The 27,419-nt window shown below is 40.3% G+C and overlaps 1 protein-coding gene across 1 annotated transcript; it reads right to left on the bottom strand.

Annotated features, from left to right (window-relative positions):
- Positions 1-387: 387 nt before the first annotated feature.
- On the bottom strand, positions 388-27,419 carry mbd4 (methyl-CpG binding domain protein 4). Its single transcript, XM_057355931.1, has 7 exons — positions 26,918-27,419; positions 6,686-7,137; positions 3,145-3,204; positions 1,357-1,491; positions 1,090-1,239; positions 744-847; positions 388-660 (listed from the first exon to the last, which is right to left on the bottom strand). Exons 1-7 carry the CDS (start codon positions 27,082-27,084, stop codon positions 586-588), a joined length of 1,143 nt encoding a protein of 380 aa, XP_057211914.1. The 5' UTR covers positions 27,085-27,419; the 3' UTR covers positions 388-585.

Genomic DNA, 27,419 nt, shown 5'->3' with positions numbered 1-27,419 from the left:
TCTGGACTTTAATGTGAACTATTCTGAGTTGTTTTATCACCATTTGTTGGGATGGACAAAAAGATTTTATTAAAGAGAAATCCTAAATGACTGTTTTATTGTTTTGTTTTAGTTGGCGTACCATAATGTATATTGTATCTGCAGAAATGACAATTCACAAATGAAGCTAAAAATATGAATTGCACTTAAGGGCTTTTTCTGCTCTTTCAAAGATAAAATCAAAATTTACTTTATTTTCTAATCAAAGCAGATAATCAAGCTCCATGTAGCTGGTCTTTATAAATTGGTCTGTAACAATTTATCAGATCATGTTATTCAAAACTATTAATCAAAATAATAATTAAATTATAAATCTATTAAACAAATTAAATATAAAAGGAGAGGATATACAAACAATAAAAAAGACCTTTATTTACACAATTTTCGCATAAACGTTTCACTTGAATTGATTTAAAACTTCACAATGAAAACATTATCAGAGTACAGACCTTCAACAGGTCTCTGATCAGTTCCCCGGTTAAGCACACTGATTTGCACATGCTTGCCATGATGGGTTTATTCAAGTACATTTTGGTATCATGGAAATCAGATTCCTAATCTCTCCTGGTTTTCCCACAGCCACGTGTGATAGTCCTTGAGTTTATGGTCATTTGGAGTGACCTACAAAACACACAACCATCACAAAAGCTACAGCCCTGTAATATCTTAGCTCTTATATGAAGTATAAGCTGTAATGACTCTACCTCTCTCCACTCCTCCACACAGAAGATACGATACGAGTCGTTGCCATATTTTCCAATGCCGTGTAACTCAATAGGATACCGCCAAGATGTATTCAGATATTCATCTTGCAAATAAAATTCAAAAGATACAAAGAAACATTCATTAAACTGCATTACAAGTGCAATAATACTAACATTGCAAAGGTCTGCATTAATTACTCATTAAATTATTTACACAGTTTGAATTGATTTAAACTTCACTTTATTAGCTAATACTGATATTTGTGCAAAAAAATATTTGAACATGACGTGGCTAAAGAGTGAATATTTCAAGCTAGTCTGGTACATTTTACCAAACACACTGTACCGGAAAAGCGTACGAGTGCCTTTGCTCGGAGGTTACTGAGCCCCAGAGGCTGCAGCAGGTCAGCAAGCGGTCTCCAGTCACTCACTCGAGTCACTTCTGCATTTGGGTACCGCTCAAAAAACTGCCACAGCGTGGGAATAGCCATCTTCCCTGAACATATCACAGGAAGAGCAAAAACAGTAGCATACATTTATAGAGGTTATGGACTTGCAAGGTAAATTGGTGAAAAGAACGTGAATGAACAAAAAAGATATTTGTTGGTGTTACCACTGGTTTTGTTTAGAAATATTGTGGCCACTAGAAGCTTCCAGGGGTCATGAAACAGTGTTTCTTGAACAAGATGGTAAGGCGAGCGAGGTGGGGTCCATTTCCTGAAGGCCTTACGCTTTGGGGGACTCAAATCTAAAAAGAATTTGAAATGCATTTAAGATGCACAGATATCGTGTCTATCATTTTAGTACACATAACTTAATTTCTGTTCTTATTTGTATTCTTTATATGTATGGATTACTTGGGTTGTTACTGACATCTGGTGAAAATTTCTATCAACAGCACAGATATTTAGAAATATATTTACTGAGAAAAATGGTGACGTGTTAAATACTTATTTTACCCGCTGTATTTTTTAGCTATTTTGTTTTTACAGTAAAAAATAATCATCAATAAACTGGTGTCTTCAATGGGACATTGCATAAAAACTTATTTACTGGTAATTTGTCATTGCAAGTTTTTTTGCTGATACTTTTAATCAACGATGGCTTTCAGAAAACCTACTTGTAACACATCTTGCCAACTTTCAGTATGTGAGCAGCATCAGCAAAAACAGTCTCTTTAACAGTAAATTTAAAAACATGTTCAAGCTGTTTGTCTAAGAGCACTAAAAGCGGATGTAACATGCTATTTCATGCATTTTGACTTATTTACACCGTTAAACATGCTTGCTTCTCAACTTGTCAAAAAACGAGTTGAACGTATGCCGTAGTATTTCTGTGCTGTCTGTGGTTTGTACAGGTTTCATAAAATGTATTTAGAACATGGATTCCCATTTCGTAAAAAGGGTTCTGAGTCCCTTATTGGACAATTCTCCTGGAAAATCCCACACGTCATCTAGCGAGCATGAGAGAAAGAGCAAGCCCACGTGTCAACCAGCCAGCGTGAGAAGGAGCACGCCCATCAATGCTGCTTCACTCGGCTGACATAAGTTCAGCTGTGTTTGTTTGCTCACTGCATTTGGGTGATGATGTTATAAAAACGGAGGATATAGCGCTGGATTTGAAGATCGTTTGAAACTGATAGATGGCACGCCTCCAGGAGCTCGTCTTTTTCTGGAAATAATCATACAGCTGTATCTGTCTTTTATAAATTTGCTCAAACTAAATACTCAAAGACACAAAGTATGCAAACTACTGTATGGGTACTCAAGATTAATATGAGATTGGCAGAAACTGTTACCTCATTTTTAAAGGGACAGATCATCCAAAAATAAAACTTCTGTCATCATTAACTCACCCTCAAGTTGTTCCAAACCTGTATAAATGTCTTTGTTCTGTTGAACACAGGAAGAATGTTGTTCGGTTGAACACAAAATGTAATATTTAGAAGAATTTAGGAAAGCAAACAGTTCTGGGGCACCTTTGACTACCATTTTATTTTTTTCTACTATGGTAGTCAATGATGTCCCAGAACAAAAAATTGCAAATATTCTTCCAAATGCCTTTCTTTGTGTCAGAACACGAGAATCAGAACAAAGAAATGTACACAGGTTTGAAACAACTTGAGGGTGAGTAAATGATGGCAGAACTTTCATTTTTGGGTGAACAATCCCTTTTACTATTTGCCAAAATTGCCACAGAACAGAAATGACTGTCTTCATTATTAGGCTCTTATTACAACATTGATTTAAAAACAACCAATCATTGTAATGCCTGAAAATAAAAGAGAAAAACATTCAAAAGCATTCAGAGTGCAGTCTATACCACTCCCCTCTTCACATCAGCTATCTTCCCACCTTCTTACAGTTTGTGGGCTTCATTAAAAATCTTTGAAATTACTTACCATCCTTCCTTCCACTAAAGTATGGGCTAGTTGTTCGTTTCTCTGCCAATACCTTTAACCCTAAAATGACATTGATTAGTAAGGTTTAGTAAAAAGAAATGCATGACTGTCATTTAATATTATTTGACGCTGTGTGGTTGCTCAATAGAAGCTTTCTGACATCAGACCTCGGGCTTTATACTTAAAATATTGCCTTTAATGTATTAGTATTTTCCCAGGAACGCTATACATTTGTACAAACGTGTATGTGTATGCATTTGCTTTTTTCCTTACCTTCACTATTCCTCTCTTCTCATATTACTTTTAAGATTATATCTTATTCTGTGTGCGTCAATGTTGTTTTTCTTGGTGTGCAGCTGCTTTGATGCAATGCATCATGAACTGTAAAAAGTGCTTTATAAAATAAAACTGACTTGAATTGACACTCATACAGACACAGGCGCGCACAAACCAGTGGTGCGTGTTTACAGACTTTTCCTTCATAGAGCGAAAGCGACTAACGTCATTTTGGATAAACTTTAACTTTCGGTGAGTTGAAAATGTCTCTCTCTGCGTCTTCTCTGTTCAAAATTCACGAGCAAGGTTAGTGGCGGCCCGCCACAACAAAATGAATATCTCGGAAACACTGCACTTTTCAGATGTATGACTTGTAGGATACTTGTAGGATGTTATTTAGAGTTTTTGTCTACATCAGGCGCGACGCAATACCTGACGAGCTACAATAAATTCTATATTAGTAATGTTTTTAAACGTTTCGCGTTGCATCTGGTACAGACAGGGTCATACAGTATGTTACTGTCACGTTGATGTACAGATGTGCTCTGATGCGGTGAGCACAGAGCTCAGATTTATCCGCACAGAGCAGCAGTGGCAAAGCACAACCCACGTAACTGAAAATAACTCCACATATAACTTTGATCTTAGACTATGTTCCCATTGGACTTCTTTTTTGACAAGAAAAAGTTGACAATGGCGCTTTTTAGTAAAAAAGAAGGTTGCAGCGTTGTGGTTACAAATAGCAGCTGAGGACATCTTTTGTTGCAATAACAACAGCTACAACAGTAGCAGTCTATCTTCTCTGTGGCTTCGAAAACTTAGGCAGCTGACTTGTTGCCTCAATGCCCAATCAGGCAATGACTTTGGAGGCAGCGTTTGTGCATGAAGGTAGCTCAGATAAACAGATTTAGACAGGCTTCATAGGCAGTGTAACGGAATTCTATTTGAATTATAAACAGAGAGCGTATTAGCAATAAGCAATCACATAGTTAAAAACTACAATACTAATTTCTCACTAGAAATGCAATCAAAAGTTATTGAAAGTGAAAATTAAACTTTAAATTATACAAAACTATGCTCCAACCAGCAGAGCCGTTTTTTGGCCAGTGCGTCAATGTTGGGGGGCCATCTAGGGGGCCCTGCGGCAAGGGGATATATTAAAAATATGAATAATAATTATAATAATTATACAATAGAGGCACACGAATAAGAACTAATTTTCGCTTTTAATTAATAATGCCCCCTTTAAATAACAGCTAAATGTATCCTACTATTGATTTTGCGCGTTGAAATTCTATTTGCATTTTTGACCAATGATTTGCTGTAGCAGCACTTAATATGCTATACAAGATTTGGTATTAACTCAACTCTCAACTCAACTTTATTTATATAGCGCTTTTACAATTTTCATTGTTACAAAGCAGCTGTACATGAGACACATTGACTACAAGCAAAACAATCAAAGTTGTACCTGCAAAAACAAGAAAAGGTTGAAAACACAGAAGACAGACACACCCACACACAAAACACTCCACACACACAACACGCACACACACCAACACACACAGACACAGAGACACACACACACACACACACACACACACACGTACGTACACAGACAAGTACGCACACACACACACGCTCAGTGAGAGCACACATTTAGGATAAAGGAGAGAGAAGCACAGGTCAAATATAGCAGATAATAAATTCCTATATGCAATATTAATTAAGTAAAACTTTAAGATTCTAAAGCAGCCCCCCCGGTCAGGCAGATAGTGCAAAAACAGTATGCAAACGGTGGCGAGGAACCCAAAACTCTAATCGAGAAAAAAAACCTCAGGAGAACCCAGGCCCAACCAGGGGATTCCAGTTCCCCTCTGGCAAAAGCTGCTGCCTCTGCACAAGCTCCAGAGAACTTGCACAACAAGGCTAAATAAAATAAATAAACTTAATAATAAAATAAATTGTAGTTTAAGATTATCATTAATAATCTAATTAAGACAGCGCAATCCAGGTAGGGCCTCGCATCTTCTAACTCACACTGGGCCCCGCCCCATGCTTGGGACCAGAGGTTGTGCTAGACTTTTTATTGTCCGTCATTTTGACAGACAGGCTCGTAAAAAATTTGTCATAATTTATTATTACCCATCGTGGTAATTAGCATGTTCGTGAAGTCATCGCGCTGTACTTGTGTTTACTATTGGAACTTGCTGTATTTTAATACAACTGAATGCCCAATAAAGCCGTTGTTGTTTATATTCATTTATATATTTAATGTTTCTGTTGTCAGACATTAGATAACATCAAGCAAATGTTCATGTTCATATGTCCAGTCCAGTCAGTAACAATGACACTCACTTCCGCTCAATGAACAGAGAAGACACAGAGAGAGAGATTTTCCACTCACTGAAAGCTTATGTTTATCCAAAATGACGCTAGTTAAAACTCTGTAAACAACGCCTCTGTGTGTATGTGTGCACGCGACGCGGTCTGTGTCAGATGCATCTGCACCACGAGTCTCCGCTGACAGATTGTCAGCAAGCTAATGAATGGGAGACACACGTCCCTTCGTGATAATGTTCAGGGAAGGGGTAACGTTAGAAGCCTACTATCATGCTCCAATGAAATGACAAAACGGGGAAAAACAAATTGCCCTTATTGTAATCCGTCAAAATGACGGACAGCCTTCAGATTTTTCCGTCACTGGTCATTTTTGGGCGACCTCTGCTTGGGACGGCCCTGCCAACCAGCATTTCGGCCGCCATTTTATTTTTTCACGCTTGATCCTTTTTGAAACTGTTGAACTTTTTTTCAGCTTCAAAAGATGCTCTGAGCTGCAGAAAAAGACGCTGGCGGTGGACTTTTTTGAAAACACGGTTTACGTATAGTTTTTATAGTGTAATAATAGTGTAAAACAGACACTGGCAGCTTCAAAAAAGAAGTCAAATGTGAACATACCCTTATGTTCCAACCTGAGATGCCGATAAAGAGGTCAAAGTTCCAGACTGCCACTTTAAACTTTTGTCTGTTCAAATTTTTTAAGTCATCTAATAAATAATTTACCAATGCCTAATACATGCACAAACTTCAAATAACATCTTTAGTAACAGTTATTTGCTTTGGAAGTATATTTGAGAGCCAAAGTATGCCAGTTTTGCACTTTTATTAATTTAAAACATTACACAAAAGCAACAAGTGATGCATTTATGTAATTAAATTAAAAATCACTGGCCTTTTTGTTCAAAATAGATTATAAAAGACTCACTGCTTTCTGTGTTTCTAGAAGGTGACATATGTTCCACATGGTTTGAGCTCGTCTCATTTTCTTCTTTAAATTCTCTTACAGTTGGTATTTCCAGTGTATTCTCTAACAGACTTTGTTCTTGACACTTTGAAGTAGACTGTGGTCTTACAGCAAGTGTCACTATATGTTTATCTCCGATTTGATCTTCCTTTGCTTCCAGGTCATTTCGTTCGCCAACCTCTTCCTGACCATCCATTTCTTCAAGTCTTGTTATCCCATGAATAAGAAGAGAATTGTCCATAATCTTGGGTTTTCCTTTCTTTTTCTGTTGGCTGTTTTGTTCAGCTCGAGTCACTCTGCTGTGGTTACTGGATGCTGTGAAGTTGAAGTCACTAAATTGCAGGTTGATGTCTTTTTCTGAGAGCAGATTATTCTGAAGACGAGTCTTGGATCTGAGGCTTCTGCCCTCAGGACTACAAGACCAAAAAAATTTAAACTGCAGCATATTCAATTCACAATCCAGACTAATTTGTACATTTACACTTTAAAATATTTTTGCTGCCTTAAAGTCCCAGTGAACGCCTTGGAATGCGCAGCATTATTAGCTCTGTTGATGTAATTTCAACTGAAAAATGCAGAGAACACGAGACATATTGAGTGGCCCCGCCCCCTTTTAAAATAACCAATAGCGTTTAGTTTAAGGCACAGTCAGCCTGGCAAAGCAGCATTTAACAGCGTGATAGCCACAGTGATGTGAAAGTCTATTGAAAGGATTAGGAAGATCAGTGATACCAGTGATGTGTCATCTGAAGCTTGTTATTTACGTTGGTGAGTGACACTGGTGTTTGTCTTCTACTTTATTCATCAAGGCTGCAATGTCTGATCTGTTCCATGAAACCTTAACATTCAATATTCTGTGTAGACTTTAATACGTTTTGTTTTCTCAGCAGATTTGCGTGTATGATCGACACATATGATCAGCTCTATGCTATCATGTCTCTGGACCAGAGGGCACTCACGTGCAACCACTCACGTGACACTAACGTGAAATTAAAGGTGATTGATTTGGAAAGGTGCTAATTTTAGCACTGAAATTATAATCCCACCCTCTATGCGATTCGCCGTCCAAAACCACGCCTCCTCCAAACACATGAATGCATTTCGTAAATCCATGTAACAAATTACAAATTAAATCCATTAAATTCTTCCCGAAGGAGTGTAACGTTACAGATGCCTTAGGAATGGCTTTCAAAGACACTCTTAACTCCATGGGCATTAGTCAACATGTGTCAGGACCCACTCACCTTCGTAATCATACTTTAGATTTAATACTGTTTTACGGTATAAATGTGGACGACGTTAAAATCCTTCAGCAGAGTGAAGACATTTCGGATCATTACCTGGTATTATGTTTGCTTCACTGGCCTACGGCTACAAATAAAACTCATTGTTACAAATATGGTAGAACAATAACTTCAACTACCAAAGATGCGTTTCTCGATAATCTGCCCGAATTGTCTCAAATCATGAGAAATAACGTTGAAGATCTTGACATTACCACTGAAAATTTTAATTCCACCTTCTCGGTAACGCTAGACAAAGTTGCTCCACTACGTTTAAAGAAGATTAAAAATGGCAGCCCCACACCGTGGTATAATGAACACACTCAGGCTCTAAAGAAAGCGGCCCGAAAAATGGAGCGCAACTTTAAGAAAACTAAATTAGAGGTATTTCGTACAGCATGGAAGGATAGTATTCGAAAATACAGGAAAGCCCTAAAAACTTCTAGATCCGCCTACTTTTCATCACTAATAGAAGAAAACCAGCACAACCCTAGGTTTTTATTTAACACGGTGGCTAAATTAACAAAAAATAAATCGTCAGTGACTTCTGATCCTGTATATCAGCATAGCAGTGATGAATTTATGAACTACTTCACATATAAAATCCAAGATATTAGAGAAAAAATTATAACAATGCAATCAGAAGTGAAACCCGCTGAACAAACTAACTACAGCGCCCTTAAGGAGAAAATGCAATTATTTTATACCGTAGATCAAGATGAGCTGTCTAAAATTATTAGATCATCTAAATCAACAACATGCATACTAGACCCTATACCTACAAATCTACTGAAAGAGATGCTCCCAGAAATTATAGATCCTCTTCTTGGTATTATTAACTCATCTCTGACATTAGGACATGTGCCTAAAGCATATAAGGTGGCTGTTATAAGGCCCCTTGTCAAAAAACCCCAACTCGACCCTAGAGAACTAAGGAACTACAGGCCTATATCGAATCTACCTTTCATATCTAAAGTTCTGGAAAAAGTAGTTTCAACTCAATTATGCTCCTTCCTCCAAAGGAATGACATCAATGAAGAATTCCAGTCTGGATTTAGAGCATGTCACAGTACAGAGACTGCTTTGATCAGAGTTACAAATGATCTGCTATTGGCGTCTGACCGAGGTTGTATCTCGTTATTGGTGCTGCTAGACCTTAGTGCTGCATTCGATACCATTGACCACAGCACACTCCTACATAGACTCGAAAATTATGTCGGCATTAAGGGAATAGCTTTGAAATGGTTTAAATCTTATTTATCCGACCGTTTTCAATTTGTAGCAATAAACAATGAGGTGTCACGCAAATCGCAAGTCCAGTACGGTGTACCACAGGGCTCAGTCTTAGGGCCTCTGCTCTTCGCATTATACATGCTACCTCTAGGAGATATAATAAAGCGACACGGAGTTAGCTTTCACTGTTATGCTGATGATACTCAACTTTATATTTCCTCGAAGCCTCATGAAACACAGCAGTTCCATCGAATAATGGAATGCATAGTCGATATAAAAAACTGGATGAGTAACAACTTTTTATTACTGAACTCGGACAAAACGGAAGTGTTACTTATTGGACCGAAAACTGCTATAAGTAACAACCAAGAATACTGTTTAACTATTGACGGATGTTCCATAAAACCCTCGTCGTCAGCAAAGAATCTTGGCGTTCTATTCGATAGTAATCTGTCATTTGAGAGCCACGTCGCCAACACCTGTAAAATTGCGTTTTTCCATCTTAAGAATATATCTAAACTACGTCATATGCTGTCAATCTCAGATGCAGAGAAGTTAATTCATGCATTCATGACATCAAGACTAGATTACTGTAATGCACTGTTAGGTGGTTGCCCTGCAGGCTTATTACAAAAACTCCAATTGGTCCAAAACGCGGCAGCTCGAGTTCTTACACGTACAAAAAAGTATGAACATATTAGCCCGGTTCTGTCAACCTTGCACTGGTTACCTATAAAGCATCGCGTTAACTTTAAAATCTTGCTTATTACCTATAAAGCCTTACATGGTTTAGCTCCTCAGTACTTGAATGAACTCCTTTTGTATTACAGTCCTTCACGTGCATTACGCTCTCAGGCGTCCTGTCAGTTGGTAATACCTAGAATTTCAAAATCAAGTGCAGGTGGTAGATCCTTTTCCTATCTAGCGCCTAAACTTTGGAATAGTCTTCCCTGCACTGTCCGGGAGGCAGACACACTCTGTCAGTTTAAATCTAGACTAAAGACGCATCTTTTTAATCTTGCATACACTACTCTTCCATAATATAAATCTTCAGAGGGTTTAGGCTGCATTAGTTAGATCAACCGGAACCAAAAACACAACTGATGTACTTGTTGCATCAAAGAGTACAGAACAGTACTCTACTCTCAGCCAGTCTTGTCTCATTGTTCCAAGGTTACCACAGCGAGCAGGATGCAGTTCATGGCCTGACCTGATGGTAGAGCGGAGAATGGGAAGTGGGGACCTGACAAGAGCTGAGATGATAGAGCTGGATAAAGAAGGACGCGGTCACTTGACATGTCTTCACCACAAAATTTCAAATGCTATTAGATTATTAATGATAATCTTAAACTATAATTTATTTTATTATTAAGTTTATTTATTTTATTTAGCCTTGTTGTGCAAGCTCTCTGGAGCTTGTGCAGAGGCAGCAGCTTTTGCCAGAGGGGAACTGGAATCCCCTGGTTGGGCCTGGGTTCTCCTGAGGTTTTTTTTCTCGATTAGAGTTTTGGGTTCCTCGCCACCGTTTGCATACTGTTTTTGCACTATCTGCCTGACCGGGGGGGCTGCTTTAGAATCTTAAAGTTTTACTTAATTAATATTGCATATAGGAATTTATTATCTGTTATATTTGACCTGTGCTTCTCTCTCCTTTATCCTAAATGTGTGCTCTCACTGAGCGTGTGTGTGTGTGCGTACTTGTCTGTGTACGTATGTGTGTGTGTGTGTGTGTGTGTGTCTCTGTGTCTGTGTGTGTTGGTGTGTGTGCGTGTTGTGTGTGTGGAGTGTTTTGTGTGTGGGTGTGTCTGTCTTCTGTGTTTTCAACCTTTTCTTGTTTTTGCAGGTACAACTTTGATTGTTTTGCTTGTAGTCAATGTGTCTCATGTACAGCTGCTTTGTAACAATGAAAATTGTAAAAGCGCTATATAAATAAAGTTGAGTTGAGTTGAGTAACGGTTCTCGGTAAAAAATTGATCCGCACAGTTCTCCACCAACTGTTCGGCGTTGGACCGCGGCTCATCTTAAATCTGACGACGCATTTATAATATTCGTTAGAAATTATAATGCGTAAAACAGACTGACAAAGTTCAGCTAATGTATATTTGTCGATGGATACACATTTAATACCTGCAACAAATCAAATAACGTAGACAAATTTCAATAGGATTGACGTATGCTGTAATATGACCAGTCATTTATGCTTTCATCACCCGGGTGTTGTGAGCGCGCGAGTGCAGGTGAGACCTGAACAGTACATGTTGCTGTTTAAACAACACTCATTCAAGCCTTTCCAATTTAAACATTTAAGTGCAAGATGATGCACAAGAAAATTCGCTTGCGCGCTGTGAGAAGATAAGGAAAGTCTCAGACCTGGCGCAAATATTGAGTTGTCTTTGAAGCGCTTAAACGGACAGATTCACACACGAAGTGTGTAAAAGTGTACCTTTTACTCTTGACTTCCACAGTTACTGATCTTACTTTGTCATCTGCCCCTGGGAACACTTCCTCAATTTTACCCACTGGCCACAAGGCTCGAGGAAGTTGAGCATCCACAACCATTACCACATCTCCGATCTGCAGATTCTCTTTGTCTGTCCTCCATTTTTGACGAGTTTGGATGCTGGGCAGATAGTACTTAAGGAAATGTCTCCAAAAGTGATCTGCTAGCAGTTGGCTATGCCTCCAGCAGCGTCTGCTCAGACCTCTTGTTTCCTGATAAACTACTTTGGGGTAGAGAGGCATCTCTGCATCCAATGAGAAAGCAATTGGGAGTAATCGGATCCACATCTGATATGTCCGAGGATGTGTATCCAAGAGGCTTTGAATTGATGATTCCTTCAATTTCAGTTAGAACCGTTCTCAAAACTTCCTCAGTCACAGTCTGTGCCCCGATGGTCACCTGGAGAGCGGTCTTAATTGAACGAATTTCCCTCTCCCAACATCCACCAAAATGGGGTGCTCCTGGTGGATTGAAGATGAACTTAATTTGTTGGGAAGCAAGGTGACCTTGTAACTCTTCATGCAGAGCAGCAAAGGATTCTCTCAACTCTCGTTCTCCACCCTTGAAGTTAGTGCCTTGGTCACTCAGTAACTCACACGGTTTTCCACGTCGAGCAATGAAACGTCTAAGGGCCATTAGGAATGAGTCTGAATCAACCCCCGACAAGAGATCTATGTAAACGGCTCTAGTTGTAAGGCACTTAAACAATATACCCCACCGCTTCTCATTTCGACGACCGATCTTTATCGTGTAGGGTCCGAAGCAGTCCATGCCAGTTCAGAAGAAGGCAGGCTTAAAAAGCTGCTGTCTTGCAAGCGGTAAGTCTGACATACAAGGAATTTCTGGTTTTCCCTTCCATCTGCGACATTCCACGCAATGTCGTTGATGTCTGCGAATTGCTTCCCGGCCTCGTAGCACCCAGTAGGTTCTTCTAATCTCCGCGAATACCCGCTCTGGTCCGGGGTGGCACAACTTTTCATCATAATCTCTGATAATGAGTTTGGTCACTGCGTGTTGAGGGGCAATGATGATTGGATGAATCAAATCCAACTCCATGTCACCACAGCGTCGCAGGCGTCCACCCACCCGAACGAGACCAGTGGCAGGGTCAAACTCAGGTGAAAGAGAAGCTAACCTACTCGAACCTGATACTGGCTTCCTTGACTGTAATTGAGCCACCTCGGTGGGGAATCACTCTATCTGTATTTGACGAAGCACCTCTAGTTCCACTTCCTTCCTTGTGTCAGAACACGCAAGACCTGCCGCCCCATGAAACTGCTGAATGCATGCCTCTAGGTACTTGGTTAAGGTATCAAACTGCTGTGGGTCTGGACAGGAGGTGGCTGTAGTCAATCCGCAAAAGGCGGACTGCCTTAGCTCATTACTTGACTCTTCTGATGGTAGCGGAGGTTGCTTCGGCCATTTTTCTGAAGACAGTTTGAGGAAAGGGGGCCCTTGACTCCACTGGCTTCCCTCTAGAAGGTCACAGAGATGTTTACCTCGTGTTATGCTGTCCGCAGGATTGTCTTCGGACCGTACATACCGCCAGGTTGCAGAAGCTGTGAGTTCCTGTATTTCTGACACCCGGGTCCCCACAAATACCTTGTAGCGGCAGGAGCTTGATAACAGCCAGGTAAGTACAGTCGTAGAATCTGACCATAGTGTTACGGAGCAGATAGGGATGGTAAGTTCTGTTGTGAGTACCCTGGAGAGCTGGGCACCACGGAGAGCTGCACATAACTCGAGGCGAGGTATAGACTGCTGTTTTCGAGGCGCCACACGGGATCTGGCTGCGATGAACGCAACTTCGACTTGGCCTTCGGTACCCTCTGTCCGCAGGTAGGCCACTGCCCCATAGGCTTGCTCCGACGCATCGCAGAATACATGTATGTCATGTTGGTTCGTTGTGGCGTCCATGGCTGGACTGTAATAGCATCTAGGCAGTGATATCTTCTCCATATCACTCAGTTCTTCCTCCCATGAACTCCAAGCACTTAGCAGATCCTGTGGTAGCTGTGGGTCATCCCAGTCCCGCTTCTTATCCCACAAACGTTGCACGAGCATCTTCGCGCGAGTAGTGTATAAGATAATATATCCGAGAGGATCGTATTGGCTGGCCAAGACTCGGTAGATGCTACGCATAGTGGTCTCAGAGCAGGTGACACTCCTATGTTTATAGTGCAAGGTGTCTGACTGACAATGCCAGAGGAGGCCGAGTGTGGACTCAGGGGTATTTGGCAGACCTTGACTAAGCCAGAGCTCACAACTTGCAGCTCTTGCTTCGGATGGTAAGTGAGAGATTACTGAAAGGCAGTTGCTGGCCCATTGTAGCAACTCAAAACCCCCTACCGCTAGGAGGTCACTGAGTTGGTCAACCAGGTCCTTTGCCTTATCTTTGGTGGGAAGACTGCATAGACAATTGTCCACATAAAATGACTTTTCGATGATCTCCCTCACAAAATCACCCGGTTGGCTGTGATCCAGCACATGCCCCTGCAGGGCGAACGTAGCACAGCAAGGGCTGCAAGTTGTGCCGAAAGGAAGCACCTGCCACTGGTACACATCTGGTGTTTTATCCATTATTAAATCTCGCCACAGAAACCGAAGTATGGATTTATCCTCAGGGAGCAGCCTCACCTGATGGAACATCCCCCGGATGTCACTACTTATGGCAGTAGCATGTTCTCTAAAAAGCAGTAATACAGCCAAAAGAGTAGAGCTCAAGGTGGGGCCTGGTAAAAGCAGATCGTTCAAGTTTAGGCCCTCATACCGGAAGGAGCAATTGTAAACGACACGGGGTTTGCCATTATGTGTAACCATATGGTGGGGGATGTACCATGCTTCTCGAGTTCCATCCACTTCATCTGGCTGTAGTTTCTTGACATAGCCCGCATCTTTGAGCCTTTCAATCTCGGCTTTGTAAGCACCGGCCTGCTCTGGGTTCTTTAACAGCTTCCGTTCAATGCTTCTTAGCTGTGGCAAAACAGCTTCTTTAGGCATGTATAGATCTGGCATATTTTTCACACGGAGGAGCGGTGTGGCATAGCGCATAATCCCATCCACTTTAACTCTCACGGTTCTGTCTTGAAGGTGTTTGATGACTGCTTGATCCAGTTGTGACCTTGTCACTAATTTCTCATTGCGGTAAGGGATCACACATCCATCTGCCACAACTTTTCCACTTGGTCTAATAGCTCAGCATTGGGAGAAACAGCAGTAAAGAGGCATTCATGCGAGTTAAGCCCATGTCTGATCTCATGTGTAGGGCCTTGTAATGTCCAGCCCAGTCGGGGTTCGGACTGCTGCAGGCCCACCTGGAGGTCCTAGGCGAACAGGCTCGATTGGAGTGACGAGGTGGGGGCAATCTGAGCCAATTAGAAGTACAGGCTGCACTTTATCCAAAGGCAGCAATGGCAGCTTTGATAAATGCCGGTACCTCTTCTTAAGAGATGCAACGGGGTAAGTTTGTTCAGCCAGACCAAGCCTCTCCGCAGTGAAGGCACCTTGAATGTGGAATTTTTCGTGTTGGTTAGTGATGGGAGACACAGTGAATGAGACTGTCGCCCCATGAAGAACCTGTTGGTCTTGTCTCACTGTGCGCAGTATGAGATCTTCAGGTTGCCCCTTAAGGTCCAACTGTTGTGCGGCTGCGTGGAGCAGTATGGTTCTCTCTGACCCATCATCTAACACAGCGTATGCCTCAATAGATTTTTCTCCATTAGCAATGACGACTTTGCTCACCTTCAGGAGAACCTTGCGGCTGGGCACTGGCCGATCTACGTATAGGATGTCTTTGGTTGTATTAACTAGACAGGAGTTCTCCCTAGTGTCTACCTCAGGTTTGTTAACTGCAGCCTGTTCGATTACGTCATGCAGTATGCTGAGATGCTTCCTTTGACATATCTTACAGGGAACCTTCAGATTACATTTGGAGGCATGATGACCACGTCCGCAGCAACAGCATCGATTGTTCTTACGGATCCAGCTTTGCTTCTGTTCATTGGAGAGTTCTTTGAAATTTCCACACCCATTTAGAAAGTGATTAGCGTTATCACAGTAGGGGCAATATGCTTGTAGCTTACCTTTGGCTCTGGCAGCTTTGTGTGTTACCTCTGGCATAGGTGTCAGAATGTCACTCCCCGTCATGTGTTTCTCTACGCCCATCAGAATGGAGGTTGATTTCATGAAAGACCTTGGGTCACGGTGGCCCTCTTTCCTCCTAATGCGGATTTCTGGCTGGAAATCTATTGGTCTGGAGCCATCGTCTTGAACCTGAAGCTCGTACTCCAACCAGTCAGAGAAATCAATGAGAGTAGGTATGGTTACTCTTAGTGGATATACGTATCTCTTAAAGCTTGTTCAGAGCTCATAAGGGAGTTTGCTCTGAAGTCTTGTCACATGCGACCCACATTCCAACTCAACAGTCCCTTCTGGGCCCAGCTGCTCCAGCATGCTCACTAAGGATCGCACACGTAGTGCAAACAACTTAAACGCCTTCACGTCTCCAGTTTTGATATTGGGGCCATCCATGACTTCAGCAATGTTCTGTAGAACTAGCTTGTGCGGTTGTCCATACATTTTAATGAGGGCTTGCATGGTAGCTGTGTAAGGGTACGTTGAGTTACAATAACAATCTGCCACTAACAGTGCCTCCTCCAACTGCAGGTGATCTATGAGTATTTGATACTTAAAGCGCTCAGTAGCATCAACTGGTAGGAGGTTTTCCAATGCCATGCGCAACCTGGAAAATTCTCTTGGGTCCGCAGTCGTCAGTGTAGGGATAGAGGGCTTGGGGCCTCGTAGGTCTTCTCCTGCAGACCTGGCATAACAGGGCTTTGTTGTGTTAAATAAAACGGTCTGCCACCCATGTTAGGATGATAGTTGTCTCTGGAGGGCTCTCCATGTTGGTTGTGAACGGCCTCCGCACAATGATATGGATGGGTGCTGGGTCGCTGAGTGGAGGTGTGATACTCTGGCGTGATTTAGGGCTGATCATTCCTGGGTGAAAGTTTGCAGTCCCTCATCTGCCCTGTTATCTGCCTGACTGGGGCAGAGGGGTATTGATGAGATACTCTGCCGCTTGGGGTAGATGATTGGGGCACATGAAGTCGTGGAGCTGGTATAGGAGGAGCAGTCCTTTCTCGGGTGGTCCCACTTGTAGCTATTTGCTGGATCTCACGTTTCATTATTGCATTCTCTGCCTTAATTCCTTGTAATGCTGCTAGAATCTCTGGAAGTTGCTGAACACAGCTGCGAAGCTCATCGTTCTCTCTTTGCATTTCCTTACATGTTCCATGCATGTCGTATAGCTGTCCGGGCTGAAGGCAACACTCTGAATCCCCTCTCATCCTGCATCTCTGTGCTGATGGCCATTCATCCTGTAGCACCAGATCACCGGAATATGAAGGCTGACTAGTTTGTGTAGAGGCACAGGACTCGTGCCCTGGAGACAGTGGTGCATATTCAGCTTCAGCATCCTCTTCATTAGGATAAGCAGACTGCAGGGATCTCTTCTCAGATCCATGTCTCTGGACGTGGAAGTCCGCTAGATATGCAGGTGGCTTGATCTGTCGTCTCGGGCGGACCACAGGAGGTTCTGACTCAGCATGAGATGTCATTCTCTGCAGTAATCCGAAATCCGGCTCGAAGGACCACTTGTTTAGGAGGTTTTGATTTTCACTAGTTCCAGATAATTCTAACCCCTGCAGACAGTCGGTCAGAACTGTGTATGTGACATCTATCTGAATCAATAACTCTCCAGACGCCAGAATCCCTTTAAATGAGTTTACTGATGTTTGTTGCTTTACATTAGGTGTGGTTATTACTAGCACGCACACTATATCGAACATCAGTAACTCATTTTTAGTCCTTAGAATGAACTTAATCCTTATAGATCTAAGTTAGCTTCGCCAACTCTGCACCACGCACCTGCAACACTATACTGAAGTTGCGTCATCAGTGACGTGGCACTTGATGATTTGTTTCAGGGAAGACAGCCTTTTGCACACATCGTGTTCACATAAATACTATGCATCATCAGCATTTACAGGACATGTATTGTGTTTGAAGCGGTCAAATAACTGAGATCTCAACTAGGAGCTTATTGACAAATGCTCTGATTTTAACGCGTACTCTCCCATGTGCTTCTGTTTATATGACGTAGCTGCAATCTCAATAAACATTCTTTTTATTTTCCTCGCATGATCTTGTTTAATTTGAGACTCTCAGAAAATGCTGGATGTTGTGGAATTGTGGAAACGTTCGTTTGTTAATACGAGACAGAAAAACTGATATTTTAGCCAAGCGAACTTCTGGAGCAGGCCAGATAAAATAGACCAGATAAAAATAGTCAGCACTTTCTTTAGAACCCGACTAGACCCGAAACGTCTTGTGCAGCCTGCAGCCAAGCAAGATACCTCACGGCGTTATGGCTCTATACGCGCAAAGATAAAAACTTTTGTTGCATGCTGTGTGCGTTTCCCAATAATGTGCCACACACGAACATGCGAGTATGACTACACGCTAATTGCTTGAGTTGCTGTCTGTTCATTAAATGCTAAAATGTCAATCACTCACGGTATATTAACCTAATTATGTCTTGTAAAGTTTGGCGTAACAAATATTTGTTGTTTACCTAACCATACAATGTATTTAATTTGTGTCTTTCGAGGCGATTGGTAAAAGCACATTCATTATAAATTACCAGAGACCCCATGCCATATCGGACACGACCTGTGCCCAGGGCATATTTTGTCAACGTTTTAGACCCGAAGCCGCTGGGACACACGAGGACCTCTCTAACATACACCTCAATGCAAGTCAGTTTGCATGGCCGAGCAGTGAAAAATATATTTAATTACTGTTCAGAAAACAATATGAGTGCTCCATGGCAATATACACAAATATCTGTAGATGTTGCTGTTTGGCGCATTGTATTTCGTATACTTTTATATTAGGCTATAGCCTTTCTTTTTAATTAGCTTACCCAATACTAATATAACATATCAAAACGAAATTACGATTTGGTATAATAATTTTTAATCTATATGCTCACATAATAAGTCAACATATTGTTAAATTTATGCATTTTAAATGACAGAAATACACTAAAACCACGTTGGAGAAAGCAAGTAATGTACGTGTCTCATGTGTACAGTTCAGTTAAATGATCAAATTTACCCTCTTTGAACTTATGCTAAACATTTAGCTGAATATCCACAACATGTATGGTGGCATGGTGGAACAAAAACGTTATAAGCTTGCAAGATTTGCTAAGTGCCTTCAGCCTACTCTGTCCCGTTAGCGTCCACGGACCACGCCATCACGGCCGGTGTACCATGCTAAAACACTTAATGTTGCTTAATCTTCAGACCAGATGATTAGTATAGCCTACACCTTATTAATAACCGTAGGCTACAGAAATGCGGAAGAGCCCTAAATATGAATGCAAAAAGCACAAAATGACACAATAAGAATTTTAGCATGTCCCGCCGTATTTCTCACATAAAAGAACTAATAGGTATAGGTGTCTTTATTGTTGCAGTATTTCAGTTTGTTTTTTTATTCATTCGTTCATACAATAGGCTATAATTGGATTTATTTTGTTTGCGTTCTGAGATTTCAGATGAAAAGTATAGGCATAATTATTTCCATTGATATTTCTCTTTTAAGTGGTGTAGTTATTCGTTTGTTTAAGTTACATTTATATCCTACATTTACTAAATATTTTACAAACATTGTTTTTAAGAAAAGACTGTTATTTATATTGTAGATTATTTTATGTTCTGATGAAAAATTGTTCATGGCTTGTTCTTACATCTGTTTGCACTACTATTTCAGTTAGCCTACTATTGTCTGTTTAAAATGTATAATTATTGCTATTTTTCCTATTTAGTTTTAAACTGAAATAAATGTTTTATTTGAATTTAAATGTTAAGTTTATTGTGATGGTGTTATGTAATTAATGTAATGATTTAAAATCTTGTTGTCTTGTTTTCTGGCACATTTATTCAGATACCATTGCATGTGTCATTCAAATAGCTTCATGCAATTAGCTTATTTTATTCAAACATAGTATGATTCAGTACTTCACTGTAACATATACAATTTTCTCATCCTCGAAACTCAAACCATTATTTGATGACTTAAGATCGTGCTTATCAAAAGCACGATTTTATGTTTGTATTTGGCGAGCTACAGAAATTATATTTTGCGTGCATATGATACGCATGTGTTTTGCGTGCACTTTTTATGTACATACCGACTTAACCCACACCATCTTAACCAAGGGGGTAATCATATGCACATAAAAAGTAATGAATGCATATAAATAGCAAGCCAAATACAAACATAAACTCTTACTATAGATAGGCAGTACTAGTAGATCTGGTAGGATATTTAAATAATTAAATTAATATTATAAATGTATGAATAGTCTACTGATTCCAGGCCACCTGGAATTGTCCCCGTGCTCCATTTCCGTTCCAGGGCTGATAGTGGTGAGCTAAGCTGCCAGTACAAGAAACAATATTTTTTTTCTTGATGATGCATAAAAGATCTATGAGATCAAATAAATTCACTTATTCGAAGAGATGAGTGGACTCACTGGACTGTGCTGCAAACATATAAAAAGTATCTGCATTTCTTGCTTTGGTCTTCGTCAGAAACGACTTGCACCACCTGCTGGTGAAGCGGTCAGGCAGCAGGTAGAGATCATGCATTGGCGGAATCAGCGCACTATTGCTTCTCCTGGGATTCCCGGATGTGAAACTTTGAATTTCAAGTCGAATTTGAACCACTGAATTTGTGGAAGCGAATTTTTAAACCGAAATAATATGGGCTGAAAATTGTCTGTCGAATATTAAAGCTTGTATTTTATAACAAGTTGAATTTTTTAAATGAAATTTAAAAGGTGAATTTTGATTATTTAATTTTTAAACGGTGAAATTGTGCGTGAAATGTTTCAATTTTAAATATTCACAGCTTAAATATACAACCATATTGAATTGCAGACTCTAAAAATGCAAGCACTGGTAATGCAACAGATTTATTTTTGATTAGTGGTAATTCAACATGCTGTTTTGCTTCAAAGACTAATGGCATTGAAATACTTCCATAGTTATGTCTTAAGTGAACGGACGAAACAGACGAAAAACAAAGCATGTGTACAGTATCAGTGTACTGGATCGGTTTCATTCCTCTTAAAGCGACAGCAGCATATTCCTGCTGTCTGTTAAAAGTCAAGGAAATCACTCACTGCTTGTGACTCAATAGCTTCTGTAACTTCAATTACGATTCATCTTTATTTAATTTGTACATATGCAATGTTGTGTTTTATTTGATTACTTTAATCCATTTCTACCTTAAAAGGTATATATACAGTATCTTATTTAATTTTCTGCTTTGCTCTGTTGTTTTATTGGTGCTGTTACTTGTTGATTATTTGTTCTTATTTTTGTTTGTAAGTAGTCCCTTTTCCCTGAGCATAGCACAAATCGAACCAAACCGAAACCGTGACCCTGAAACAGTGACATAAACCGAACCGTGAGTAATTTGAACCATTACACCTCTAGTATCGTCTTTCAGACCCTTTACCAGGCCCGGATTAAGAACTCAGAGGCCCCTGGGCACAAGTGTGTTATGGACCCCCCCATACACACACATGCGCACAATAAAGTTTTAAATTAGCCTATAGGGTACTATGTGTATGAAACACCTCTATGTTTCAGGATTACAGGATTACATTGACAAGTTACAAACTATGATCACAACCTGAAGGACAATATCAACACCTGTACACATCCCCCATCATACAGGATTTACAACAAGATTGCAACAAGGCCTTCCTGGACCAGCAACAACAATATTAAGACCTTTCCCTGCATACTGCAACTCACTGGCATATTCAAGCACACACTACCACCTCAACCTTTTAATTCAGTTCTATCAGATTCTTCCATAATTCAACACAAACATGCCAGATTCACAAAACTGTTCTTAAGAGAAAATATAAGAACTTTCTTCAGATAAATTACAGAAAGTTTTTAAAAATATTCTTAAATGCAATTCTAAAATATTTCCATCTTCATTTTTTCAAAGACTACGGGCAGGGCAGTCTTCGTCAATGATTATACTACAAGAGTAATTTGTCCATTTGTTAAACTTTATTTGTGTAACAAGCACCTCTCGACTCACGTTATTATGTAAGCGTGTAATGTGTTACAGTAAACGACATTAACAAGTATTATAAGTATTATTTAGCATATATATATTATTACATCTTTTTTTAAAAAACATTTTGCGATGTATGTAAAAGCACTGTGGATTACCAATATTTAGCCTTCATTATTAGATAAAGGCAGTTACTGATCAACATTATATCAATATAAAATAATTCACAATTGGCAAGGAAACACCACCAAATGTAAAAAAACCTCTAATCTTTTAAGATTTAAGACAGCCACGAGGGTATATCAACTCATTATATTTACAACAATAAAATCGTTCTCATTGACATTTTTTCAGTTTCTGTTGTCAGTTCATGACGCGACATCATCTAACAACTTAGAATAAAAAGCGGTGATTTCGACTATTTGTTCTTTCACACAGCCTCATGGTAACCATGTGCATATTTACCGACGAACTTTGTTCATATTTATATATCCAAACAGTCGATAACAGTAAGCGGGTTTCCATCACTCTGGTTTTATTCGTATTTTGAAGTTTCGCATCAGACACGAGTGATGGAAACGCCAAATTTCGAATTAAAAACACTTAATTCGCAAAAAAGTTTTTAAGATCGCTTGAGGTGGTTTTTCATTTTTGCGAAAAAGGGTTAATGCGAATAATAGGAGATGGAAACGCATTTGCCGAATAAATTCCTCCAAAAAGTCACGTAACTGCACTATGAGACGGCGTAACCTGACTAACCAGAGTACTGATCTTGTTACACAGCATCAGAAATGTTGTGATGGTCATTCTTAAACGCCTGAGCGAAGTCGTCAAAGTATTCTGTAATTGCCTCTTAGAACTGTCAAGACTGTGTTTCCCGAACAGCAGACATCCACAAAAGCAGCGCATTTATTGTGTTTTCTAATCGTCTGTTTGCGCAAGTATTATTATATATGAAAACTATTATATTCAGTGGCTTCTCTTACGTTTCTTACTGATGTTTAGTGCCAGTTTATTAGGAAGTGACTAGTTGACTAGTTGGATGGAAACGGTGCTTATTCGCAAATGTTTTATGCGATATTCCAATTTTGCGCATAAGCTAAATTGGCAACTTTGGAAGAAAACCCGGCTAGTGACAGGTTGTTGGAAACGCTGTTTTGTACTCATTTTATTGACGAGTTACCTGTTGTATGGTGCTGCTTCTTCCTGCCGGGAAAGGGAGACCTTGCGCTCGCGGGGCAGCACTGGCGATATTTTCCCACTGAATGAAAGCTAAGGTTTATCCAAGAAGTCGCTAGATTTGTCGCTATGCGCTTCTTCTAAACAAAATCCGATTAAATCAAAAGACAGACTTCCTAATTTAGAAACACTGTTTTGTGTGTGCACCTCCGTGTGCGCGGGAGAGAGAAGCGCACGGCAGAATGAATATGGCGTAAACGCTGTTATGTGAAAATGTTTTCTCTTGCCTGGGCCCCAAGCGCGCATGGGCCCCTGGGCCTGTGCCCATAATGCCCATTGGATAATCCGGCCCTGCCCTTTACCTGCCGGAGCTGTTTCCATCGTGTAAAAGCTGAACCGATGTTAATTCGAGTTTCTCCTCTTTCATGATCCAGACGTTTCTTCGTCACTGCTTTTTCAAAAACTGACTTTCGTTTTGTAGATGTACTTGTTGTCGGTTCCGCAGGAATGTTTGATTGTTGCTGATTGTCCGGCATTCTCCCTACATTGACACAGCGGACGTGAGCGCGCTGCGGCGCTGATGACGTATGATGTCTGCGTGAACAGGGCGCGCAGTGGTATGCAAAATACGTTGGCTGAAAATGTACACATGACCAGTCACAGCGTTCGGCCAAAAAGTTTTGATTGGATGAACGTTTTTTTGGTTCTACTCCTTACACAGACGAAATATAATTATATTTATACTATATTATATTATATATTATTTGACCACTATACTTCTTGATTCCAATCAGGATGTAAAGATACAGTTAGGGCCATAAATATTTGGACAGAGGCACATTTTTTGTTATTTTAGCTGTGTATCAATATGTTTTCGAGTTACAGTTTTATAATAGATATTGTCTTAAAGTGCACACTCTCAGCTTTATTTAGAGTGTATTCACATCCAGATTAGCTGAAGGATTTAGGAATTACAGCTCTTTAATATGAAACGCCCCCCTTTTTCAAGGGACCAAAAGTAATTGGACAGTTGAATAAAAAGCTGTTTTATTCACATGTATGGGCTTTTCCTTAAATAATTTTGTCATAAATGAAGCATGTTAAAGGTCTGGAGTTGATTCTACATGTGGTGTTTGCATTTGGAAGCTGTTGCTGTGAACCCACATCATGGGGTTCAGGGAGATCTCCATGCAAGTGAAACAGACCATAGTTAGATTTTAAAAACACTACACATCCGTCAGAAAGATGCCAGGAACATTAAGAGCGGCCAAATCAACAATTTGGGACATTCTGGGGGGAAAAAAACACACCGCTGAGCTCAGTAACAAAACAATCTTAGGTGTCCATATGAGATCAAAGTGGTGGATGATGACATTATCCTCTCCATGATAAAGAAAAACATCTTCACAACGTCCGGACAAGTGAAGAATTAATCCGGATGCTTCTGTCTTCTGTTACATCACCAAAAAAACACCAGTGACCCAGTGCCTGAGGACGTCATGCATGGAAATGGAATCACACTGCCTGAACACTATTTTACTGAAGATGTTGTATGCTCATATCATGAGATATTCCAAGCCTTCTCCATATCTTTTATTCTTTTTAGTCTTATGCAGGCTGAAATTAATTTGATCTCTCCAAAAAAATGCTTTCTAGAGCTTGTTCGGCTATTTCAGAAGTCTAATCTACCCATCCTATTCTTGAGGCTTTTGCACCTTGTTGTGAACCCTCTCTATTTTTTCCTTGTATTCTCTTTATTGTTTTGATTGACAAACATTGACATATTTACCTCTTGGAGAGTGTTCTTAACTTGTCCGGACGTTGTGAAGGTGTTTTTCTTCATCATGGAGAGGATAATGTCATCATCCACCACTTTTATCTCATATGGACGCCCAGGATTGTTTTGTTACTGAGCTCAGCGGTGTGTTGTTTTTTTCTTAGAATGTACCAAATTGTTGATTTGGCCACTCTTAATGTTCCTGGCATCTTTTTGACGGATTTGTAGTGTTTTTGAAATCTAACTATGGTCTGTTTCACTTGCATGGCGATCTCCCTGAACCCCATGATGTGGGTTCACAGCAACAGCTTCCAAATGCACCACATGTAGAATCAACTCTAGACCTTTAACATGCTTCATTTATGACAAAAATAATTTAAGGAAAAGTCCATACATGTGAATAAAACAGCTTTTAATTCAACTTTCCAATTACTTTTGGTCCCTTGAAAAAGGGGGGCGCTTCATATTAAAGAGCTGTAATTCCTAAATCCTTCAGCTAATCTGGATGTGAACACACTCTAAATAAAGCTGAGAGTGTGCACTTTAAGACAATATCTATTATAAAACTGTAACTCGAAAACATATTGATACACAGCTAAAATAACAAAAAATGTGCCTCTGTCCAAATATTTATGGCCCTAGCTGTATTTCCAACCAACATGACAAAAAATGTTTCTGGACAGGATCACCCACGATGCCTTAAGACTTTCATGTTAATATTTACACTGTCTGTATCACCCCCTATCTCCTAATCTACTGCATTATGCGTCATTCACCATGTAAGACATAATAAATGTGCGAACAAGTGGCTGATATGAGGCGCCGTTTCAGCAGCTCTCATAGTTAAGGGGGCGGGACTCTAATTCTAAGGGTGTTTTCACACCTGTGGTTCGGGGGTTAAATCGCTACAATGTTGCAATTTATTTTTGTTCGTTCGAATATTTAGTTCATTCACAACGCAATATTTCCAAACAGACCAAACTTTGTTTATACAAGTCACGTGCGAGTAAACTCTCCTTCGATAGGTCAGAGTGCATCTGTTTATTTTCCGGGATTCCGCTCAAAGATGTCATCCGTCAGGATGGACAGACAGCAGATAAGCGGCATTATTGTGGCTTGTTTGGTAACTTCTGTTATATTACTTCAAGCCCATTTGTTTTAAGCGCTCGCTAAACACTTTATAAATTTCTGTGTTTTTGTGTGTTCTGGAGAGCTGTTCGGCAATGTGTTTGTCTGACCAAATTTCAATTAAACATTTCACTTCCTCCCTGCTTCAAGTGAGCCCACGGTTCATTTTGGGAGCCATTAGCAAAACAATCCCTTCTGCGTCATGCAACTTTACGTAATTACCCATCATACATTGTGATACAGCCTGGTTTGTTGGTCCGTTGGGTCGGATGCCTTTCACACGTCTAGCGAACCGCTCCAGAATTCGTTTGCAATCGGGCCGCAATTGATTTGGGGTGGATCCTAGCGCGATTGCCCAAACGAACTGAACCAAGAGAGAAAACGCACCAGGTTCCGAAACAAACCCTTATGTGTGAAAACGTCCTTAAATGGATTTGATTGGACCAGAACTTTGAAGAGAGGCTGAAGTGTTGCGTGATGTCATGGAATTTCTTGATTTTTTGAGAGCATGTGCCAGGCTGTCAGTTTTGAACGCTTATATCTTTTAAATGGGAATTTTGTCCATGTGTAGGGGCATATCAGTTTGTTTGACATCTTTAAAGGCCAACTTATTTTTAATAAAAGGGTAAAAACTTAATTTTGATTTCACTGGGGCTTTAAGCTTTTAAGTACAATCAACTTGTCTTTGCCAGTCATTTCAACCCTACTGTTTAAAAGTGTTGCAAGTGTTGAAACTTTTGCCAAAGAAGTTGAAATTGCTTCAAGTAACGTTCAAGGAAAGACATTTAAAAACTTGGATTGTAAAGCTAAGGCAGCAAAAATGTTACAGTGCAGAGATATTTTCAAACAATAAATATATTTAAACAGACAGTTGCATGTGAAACCCTGTCATGCACAATGCTGAGTCTATCAGCAGCACCCACCTGCTCATGTACACATCGACTCTTCCGGCTGGTGCTACAGTTCTGCCGTTCTGTCTTGCTCTCATCTCTCTCACCCAGCCTGCAGGAACACCTGATGCAGCTAATGCAGCCGTCTGCGGCTGACTGCATATACGCAGCTCTGCGTCTGCGCCTTCAGCTGTTGACATACTCAATACCGAGCTGCGCCTGCAGACTGAACACGACGTTATAATGTGCCGGTCAACTAAAAGGTACCGTACCTTTTGAAACTAAGCGATCTTTGGATCCATGATACTGCCTGCAATGACAGAGAGGCACTGTTTTGTTGTGTAAAAACACAATTTCATTCAGTTAAACTTTTACTAAACCATATCATCCCCACAATAAGGCGCCCATAACACCGGGTTAAACTATAACAATTAAATAAAAATATATAATTACATAACACATGAATAACACATAATATTAGCCGTTACAGTTTTGTGTACATTCGGGTATTGCCACAGAAGCTAGACTGGAAACA

Source organism: Triplophysa rosa, linkage group LG17 (genome assembly GCF_024868665.1).
Source record: "Triplophysa rosa linkage group LG17, Trosa_1v2, whole genome shotgun sequence".
Lineage (NCBI taxonomy): Eukaryota > Metazoa > Chordata > Actinopteri > Cypriniformes > Nemacheilidae > Triplophysa > Triplophysa rosa.
The sequence above is the reverse complement of the archived record's forward strand: the minus strand, read 5'-3'. Positions and strand labels throughout refer to the sequence as shown.